At 37.7% G+C, this 8,749-nt stretch overlaps 1 protein-coding gene across 5 annotated transcripts in view; it reads right to left on the reverse strand.

The window, feature by feature from the left end:
- ZNF713 (zinc finger protein 713) overlaps positions 1 to 6,397 on the reverse strand; it is a 46,149-nt gene extending 39,752 nt beyond the window's left edge. The window contains exon 1 of one of the 5 annotated variants that reach the window (XM_086692102.1): positions 6,165 to 6,397. Coding sequence is in view for 2 of the 5 variants with exons in the window: in XM_086692101.1 (XP_086548227.1) it covers positions 3,490 to 3,556 (67 nt within the window). In the remaining 3 variants the exon portion in view is untranslated. Of the gene's footprint in view, positions 1 to 3,489; positions 5,001 to 6,164 lie in introns of those variants that run through there. The other 4 variants (XM_086692098.1, XM_025923359.2, XM_086692101.1 and 1 more) reach the window with 4 other exon arrangements.
- Positions 6,398 to 8,749: the final 2,352 nt, after the last annotated feature.

Raw genomic sequence — 8,749 nt, forward strand, 5'->3', positions numbered from 1 at the left:
GTACTTGTGTTTATTCTCTTCTATTTGTTCTCAGGTGGATTCCTTCAGCTTTACCCACTGCCATGATTTCACTGATCATCTTTTTTGAGCTACATAATCACATATTTACCCAACCACCTTACTGGACATCCCCAGGCATGTGTCCCTCAGATCTCTCAAACCTAACATGTCCCAAACTCATTCTCTCTTAAGCCTCTTGCCATATATTTGCAATGAAGTATGCATGAACACCAACTCTATCGCCAAACTGATTGGGTTTGATTCCTAGCTCCACTACTTACTAGCTGTGTGAGTTTGGTTGTATAAGTTACTCAACCTTTCAATGTTTCAATTTCCTCATTTGTAAAACTAGTTATAATAGTACCTACCTCATGGGTTTGTTGAGGATTAAGTAAGTGAATATTTTGAAAATATTTAAAACAAAATGCCACATAGTAGACATATTTATATGTTACATACTGTTCTTTTTTTGTTTTGTTTTGTTTTTAGTATTTATTTATTTAAAAATGAAATTTATTGTCAAATTGGTTTCCATACAACACCCAGTGCTCATCCCAACAGGTGCCCTCCTCAATGCCCATCACCCAACCTCCTCTCCCTCCCACCCCCTATCAACCCTCAGTTTATTCTCAGATTTTAAGTGTCTCTTATGGTTTGGTTCCCTCCCTCTCTAACTTTTTTTTTCCTTACCCTCCCCCACGGTCTCCTGTTAAATTTCTCAGGATCCACATCAGAGTGAACACATATGTTATCTTTCTCTGTATGACTTATTTCACTTAGCATAACACTCTCCAGTTCCATCCATGTTGCTACAAAAGGCCATATTTCATTCTTTCTCATTGCCAAGTAGTATTTCATTGTGTATATAAACCACAACTTCTTTATCCATTCATCAGTTTGTTACACACTGTTCTTATTCTCCTGTTAAATTCCCTATCTCAATGAATAGCACCACCAAGCCTGGAACCTGAATGCCATTCCTGACCTCTCTTTCTTTCTTTCCCTTAGTCTCTCTCTTCAATTAAAGTCAAATCCTGGTAAATTTATCCCCTTAAATATGTAGTGAATGTCCCATCTTCACTTCCACTACCTTGATTCAGGCCACTATCATCTCTCACTTTGACTACTTCTGCATCCATCAAACTGGTCCTTAACTTTAGTCCAGTATTTTCTTCATGCTGGAGTCAGAGTGATTTCTCTCTCCACACCTTTTCTCTACCTTGGAAACACCTTAATTTTATTTTCTGACAAATATTAAAACAAAAATTTTTGTAAACATAGAAAAGCAGAAAGAAAATCACTTATAATATCATTACCCAGAGATAACCAGTTTTTTGGGGATACATACTTCCCAGCTTTTTCTATACTAATTCTCACACATATTATAATATGGCATATCTCATTATTATATGTCTGATTTTCTTTTCTGAAATCTGGGTTTTAATTGACAGTATTGTGTACATCACTTCAGGACAGAAGACAAAAATCTAAATATTAAAAAAACTAGGGTCATACAGTCTCTTCAACAAATGGTGCTGGGAAAATTGGACAGCTATGTGCAAAAGAATGAAACTGGACCACCTTCTTATACCATATGCAAATATAAATTCAAAATGGATTAAAAACCTAAATGTAAAACCTGAAACTATAAAAATTGCAGAAGAGGGCACAGGCACTCAGACATCAGCTGTAGCAAAATTTTTCTAGATAAGTCTTCCAAGGTAAGGGAAATAAAAGCAAAAATAAGCTATTGGGACTACATCAAAATAAAAAGCTTCTGCACATCTAAGGAAACATGAACAAAACTAAAAGGTAACCTACTGAATGGGAGAAAATGTTTACAAATGATCTATCTGATGAAGCGTTAGTATCCAAAATATATAAAGAACTTATACAAACAACTCAATACAAAAAAAAACCAAAAAACACAAAAAACAAAAAACAAAAAACACAACCTCCCAAATAATCCAATTAAGGATGGGCAGAAGAAATGAACAGAAATTTCTCCCAAGAATACATCCAGATGGCCAACAGATGCATGAAAAGATATTCAACATCACTCATCATCAAGGAAATGCAAATCAAAACTAGAATGAGGTGTCACTTCACACCTGACAGAATGGCTAAAATAAAAAGCACATGAAACAATAAGTGTTGGCTAGGATGCAGATAAAGGGGAACCTTCTTGCACTGTTGGGAATGCAAACTGGTGCAGCCACTGTGGAAGACATTATGGAGGTTTCTGAAAAAGTTAAAATTAGAACTGCCCTATGATCCAGCAATGGCACTACTGGGTATTTACCCCCAAATACAAAAAAACACTAATTCAAGGGGATACATGCACCCCTATGTTTACTGCCACACTGTTTACAGCAGCCTGTGTCTACAGATAGATCGATAAAGATGTGGCATATATATGCAATGGAATATTAATCAGCCATCAAAAAAGAATGAAATTTTGCCATTTGTGACAGCATGGATGGAGCTAGACAGTATTATGCTAAGCAAAATAAATCAGAAAAAGATACATTCCATATGACTTCACTCACAGGTGGTATTTAAGAAACAAAACAAACAAGCAAAAGAAAAAAAAAAAAAAGAAAGACAAACCAAGAAATAGATTCTTAACTATAAAGAACAAACTGATGGTTACCAGAGATGAGGTGAGTGGGGAGGGATGGTGAAATGGGTGGTGGAGATTAAAGAGTAGATTTATTATGATGAGCACTGAATAGTATATAGAATTGTCGAATCACTTATTGTACACCTGAAGCTAATATAACACTGTATGTTAAGGTTACTGGAATTAAATAAATAATAAAATAAAATACAAAATAAATAAAATAAAAAAGGAAAAAAATTAAAAAAAAAATAGTGTCATGGTATATTCAATTGCTTGCAATACCCAAAACTTGTTTAATAAGTTAATTATTAATAGGCATTTAGGGAGCTTTATTTCTCTTTTCCTGTTATAGACGACAGCAAACATTATACAGTCTTGGCATAATTTTGTGTGATTATTTCTTTAGGATAGATTCCTAGAAGTGGAACTGCTGGATCAAAAGGAAGACAAAACACTATTGAGGAAGGTTGTACCATTTTTCATATTAATCAACAATATATGAGAGTGACCATTAGCCAAGAATGATCAGCATTATTCTTTTTAAATATAATACATAGTATATAATTACTGCTTTAGAATGTAATTCTTAGATAACATGGGAAGCAGACTTTACATTTTTAGTTTTCATGTTTCTTCTTTCATAAATTACACTTTTGTGTAATTTGTCCACTTTTATACCATTTTGCCTTTTCCACTAATTTGTAAGAATTCTTTATTACAAAGTACAGAGTAAAGGAAAGGATGAACTAAGCAGGTCTGGGTGGCCCAGACTGTACATTTTAAGGAAAGGTTTGATCGTGGCCTGGTTCCTGAAAGATAATCTATAGCCTTGCAACACCCTGCCTTTTAAGAGTGTCTCTGTTTACCTGAAGCCTTGGGACAGGTCAGAAAGTTCATGCCAAAAGAGGATTTATGGTGGGATCCTTGGGCCATGTGGTATCAGCTTGCCTTCTGGAGAGACTGGAGACTGAAGGTCAGCAGCACAGGTGGTCAGTTATGCCTACATGAACAACTTCCGATAAATACTCTGGATGCCAAGGTTTGGAGGAGATTTCCTGGTTGGCAATACTGCATACATGTTATTACATGTCACTTCTGGGAGGATGTAAATGCTAGCTGCATGACTCTTATTGATAGAAGACAACTGGAAGCTTGTACCTGGTCTCTTCTGGACTCTACTTGCATTTTTTGTTGCTGATTTTAATGTGTATCTTTTCACTGTAATACTTATGCTACTGTAAGTATAACAGTTTTGTTGAGTTCTGTGAGTCATTTTAGCAAATCATTGAACCTAAGGGTAGTCTTGGGGATCCCTGAACACAGACAGTAAACAGCAACTCCCTTGGTATAACATAAATAACAAATGTAGTCTTCTTGTTATCATTTGTCTTTTATTCTTTGCTGCTTTAAAAAAAAGTTAATTTAAAAATTTTCTGCATCATAAAACACTTTCCCCCCTGTGTAGATCTTAAGTTCATGTGAGGCTTTTGTTTTGTTTTTTCCTTACACAAGAAATAGCTTCTTGGTCTTTTGGCTAAGATCAAGTGTTTTTTCCTTACACATGTAATATATGTTTCAATTTTTTTTTACACATTCTACATGAAACCATAAGTATTCAAAACATGGGAATATACTGAGTAAGATGTGACTTTCAATCCCTCTTCTCTATTCGATTTCCCTCTCTGAAATAAATCATTGTCAGTCATTTGGTGTACATCCTTTTCTGTGCATTTATGAACATATATAACCACATCCATACTTAATATGATGCACACTACACTACGTGCCATTGTTCTCTAGCATCCTTTATTCACTAAATGTCTTTATTCACTAAATTGTTCCTTGTTTGTTAACTTCAAAATAAACTACCTTATTCTATTTTATGGCAGCACAGTATTCCATTGTATGGATCTATCATAATATATTTAAGCATATCCCTAGTGAACATTTAAGTGTACTTATTTCTCACAATTACAAATAATATGGAAATAAAACTTCTTTTTACACACTTTTTTACACACTGTGTACCTGTGCAACTATTTCTGCAGGAATGATTCCAGAATGAAATTTCTGAGCCAGGTGAGCTCATTTAACATTTTGGTAGGTACTGTCACACTGCCATTCAAAGTGTCTTCCTCAATTTTACAACTGGGTCCTTCTTCTGGGCATTTCCCTCACACCTTTTATCATCAATATTTTTATATTTTTCCATTCTATTTTGTGAAAAATATCTTTGTCTTCACTTGCATTCTAGGGTTACTTATGAGGTTAAGCATTAGAAATTTTGTTTTGTTTTGTTTTTTGGTTACCTGTATTCTATAAATTGCCTGTGCATATCCTTTGACCATTTTCCCTTTTTCCTTCTGTTGTTTCTTTCTTTCTTTCTTTCTTTCTTTCTTTCTTTCTTTCTCTTTCTTTCTTTCTTTTCTTTTTTTCTCTTTTCTTTTTTTTTTTTTTTTTTTGCTATTTACAGAGGTTCTTTACATATTATGGACATTAATCCTTTGTCTCCTACACATGTTGCACATTTTTTCATGTCTCTTGTTTTTAGCCCTTTGTTCTTTCTGAATACAGAAATTTAAATTTTTGACATAATCAAATGAATGAATTTTTCCCAGAGGGTTTTGTGTCATGTTTAAACAGTTTGGTATGGCTATAGCACCATGTGCAAGAGTAGATGGCAAAATATTATGCAATATTAAGATCATAAAGGGCTTTGAAGGCACTTCTAAGAAACTAGATTATCCTGATGGCAACAAGGAAACATAAACATTTTCAACAACACAGTGACTTTCAACAAACATTCCCTCGTTTAATAACTATCTATTGAGCACCGCTAAGTGCCACGATCAATTCTTTCTCTTAGAGAATTATAATTTTTGAACCTTTACATTTTTCGCAATTCCAAATACGTCAAAAGAAATAGATCATTACTGTCAGAGGACATAATTAAGGGGCGTTTGCTCTGCCACATATTAAAACATACTTAACATTAAAACACAGTGCAAAAACTGTCAGAGCAGTACAAGAAACTGTCTGGAAACATTTCCGAGTATATACACGCCTGCAGAATGTAATAGAAGTGTCATTTCAATTCAGTGGGAAAATGATTCAATAGATAATGGCAGGACAACTGGGAAAAAGGCTCATTTCTATCCAACACCTGACAACAAATTAATATCCAACATAATATAAGTACAAATGTAAAAAAGACATTTTAAAAATCCTTTAAAAACATTAGAAAAAAGTAAAGGTTAAGGTTTTAATAATCTTGAGATGGGGAAAAACTTTCCAAAAAATGACACCCACCCATGCCCACACCAAATAACAACTGCAGAAGATACCAGAGGAAAATATGTTTGTACTCTTGGGATGGGGCGACCTTTCTATCAAAGAAGGGGCGCGGGTCTCCGAGAAGGAGGACGGCGCTGCAGAGGTACTCCGAGTTGAACGCGGACTGCGACCGCTACCCGGGCACCCTTGGGCCGCCGCCCGCCCTTCCCCCTCGCCCGCCTCCGGGCCCGCGGCACGCCGCACTCACCAGCCTCCACAGACAAAGGGCGCTCGGGGCGGCTCCGCCCCCTGACGCCACCGCCGCCGGGCCTGACCTAGGCGGGACAGGGTGATGAGGGCCTTACAGCCTGAGCCAATGACGCCCAGCGGCTGGGTCCCTGGAGCTGGACCAGCCGCCGGCTCCAGGCCCGCTCTAACGGAAGCCTTCCCGCGATGGCGACCGCGTCGCGCTGGCTGAAGCTCCCCGATACGCATGCGCCAGCGGCGCCCCAGGCAGAGCGCTTCCCACATGCTGGACTCGGAACTCCCACCCGCTGCCCCGGTCGGCTTTCTCTCGGGCAGCGCTCACCCAGGAGGCTCGGACCTCCGCCCCAGGCCTCGCAAAATTTCGCTTACCGGGGGTGGAAGTTGGGGTAGGGGTGGGAGTGAAGGTGGGGGGAAGAAAAGGGAAGGCCGAGGACCCTCCCATAGTCCCTGCCAATCGGAAACATTGTACTGCCCGGTTCCCCGGCGCTGTAGCTGCTGCGTCCCAAGGCGACGAGGGAAGCCCTCCTACTCCTCAGTCCCGGCATACCCCTCCCACCCTCCTTTTGTACTGAGACTCAAAATATAATTAATGATTGAATTCAATTTTCTGTTTTGTAATATAGGTCTACTGATGAGAAGAATGAAATTCTTTTAACAGGGATAACTTGCTTAATTGGGATTCAAAATGTTCTCCATCATCAAAATTGATTGCCATGGTTGATCTCTTAATGCCATTCTATAATATTTAACATATTTCATCTTTGAAAACTTTTCAAGTATGTAGGTACTGTCAAATACTAACATTCACAAGGTTATGATTTAAACGGAGCATGTTCATTGCTTGGAAGGTATTTATGGAATCCCATAATTTTCCTCTTTTTATATTTGCTTTTTAGCATGCTAAAAAAGGCAGATTAACCACTTCTGAATGAAGGTTAGGTGGCAGGCTTCTCGACTGCACAGTTAAATGGATTGTAAAATACAGAAACGTCCTTTGCACTTGCATGGAGGATTTTTAAAATTAAATTCTAATTCCAGTCTAGTTAATATACCATGCTATATTAGTTTCAGGTGTACAATATAGTGATTCAGTAGTTCTATATATTACTCAGTGCTCATCAGGATAACTGTATTTTTGTCCCCTTCTCCTATTTTACTCATCCCACACCCACCTCCTTTCTGGTAACTATCAGTTCTGTATAATTAAGAGTCTGTTTCTTGGTTAGTCATTTTTTTTCTCCCTGTGTTGTTTGTTTCTTAAATATCAAGTATGAGTGAAACCATATGGCATTTGTCTTTCTTCGAATTGACATATTTTTCTCACTAGCTCTATCCATGTTGTTGTAAATGACAAGATTTCGTTGTTATATCTCAGTAATAGTCCATTGTACATATATACAAGTATATATATACTTTGGCTGTTTCCATAACTTGGTTACTGTAGATAATGCTGCTGTAAACATAGGGGTGCAGGTCTCCATTTGAATTAGTGTTTTTGTATTATTTGGGTCAATACTGCAATTGCTAAATCATAGGGTAGTTCTATTTTTTTCCTCTTTATTTTTATTTTTATTCATTTATTTTATATTAAATATAATTAATTGTAAGATTGGTTTCCATACAACACCCAGTGCTTATCCCAACAGGTGCCCTCCTCAATGCCCATCACCCACTTTCCCCTCCCCTCCACCCGTCATCAACCCTCAGTTTGTTCTCCGTATTTAAGAGTCTCTTATGGTTTGCCTCTTTCCCTCTCTGTAACTTTTTTCCCCCCCTTCCCCGCCCCCCTGGTCTTCTGTTGAGTTTCTCAGGATCCACATAAGAGTGAAAACATATGGTATCTGTCTTTCTTTGTATGACTTAATTCACTTAGCATAACACTCTCCAGTTCCATTCACGTTGCCACAAATGGCCAGATTTCATTCTTTCTCATTGCCACGTAGTATTCCATTGAATATATAAACCACATCTTCTTTATCTATTCATCAGGTGATGGACATTTAGGCTCTTTCCATAATTTGGCTATTGTTGAAAGTGCTGCTATAAACATTGGGGTACAAGTGACCCTATGCATCAGTACTCCTGTATCCCTTGGGTAAATTCCTAGCAGTGCTATTGCTGGGTCATAGGGTAGGTCCATTTTTAATTTTTTGAGGAACCTCCACACTGTTTTCCAGAATGGCTGCACCAGTTTGCATTCCCACCAACAGTGCGAGAGGGTCCCCATTTTTCCACATCCTTGCCAGCATCTATAGTCTCCTGATTTGTTCATTTTAGTCACCCTGACTGGTGTGAGGTGGTATTGAGTGTGGTTTTGATTTGTATTTCCCTGATGAGGTGTGACATTGAGCATCTTTTCACGTGTCTGTTGGCCATCTGGATGTCTTCTTTAGAGAAGTGTGTCTATTCATGTTTTCTGCCCATTTCTTCACTGGATTATTTGTTTTTTGGGTGTGGAATTTGGCAAGTTCTTTATAGATTTTGGATGCTAGCCCTTTGTCCGATATGTCATTGCAAATATCTTTCCCCGTTCCATTGGTTGCCGTTTAGTTTTGTTGATTGTTTCCTTTGCAGTGCAGAAGCTTT

Source organism: Puma concolor, chromosome E3 (assembly GCF_028749965.1).
Source record: "Puma concolor isolate L17-30 chromosome E3, mPumCon1.1.hap2, whole genome shotgun sequence".
Lineage (NCBI taxonomy): Eukaryota > Metazoa > Chordata > Mammalia > Carnivora > Felidae > Puma > Puma concolor.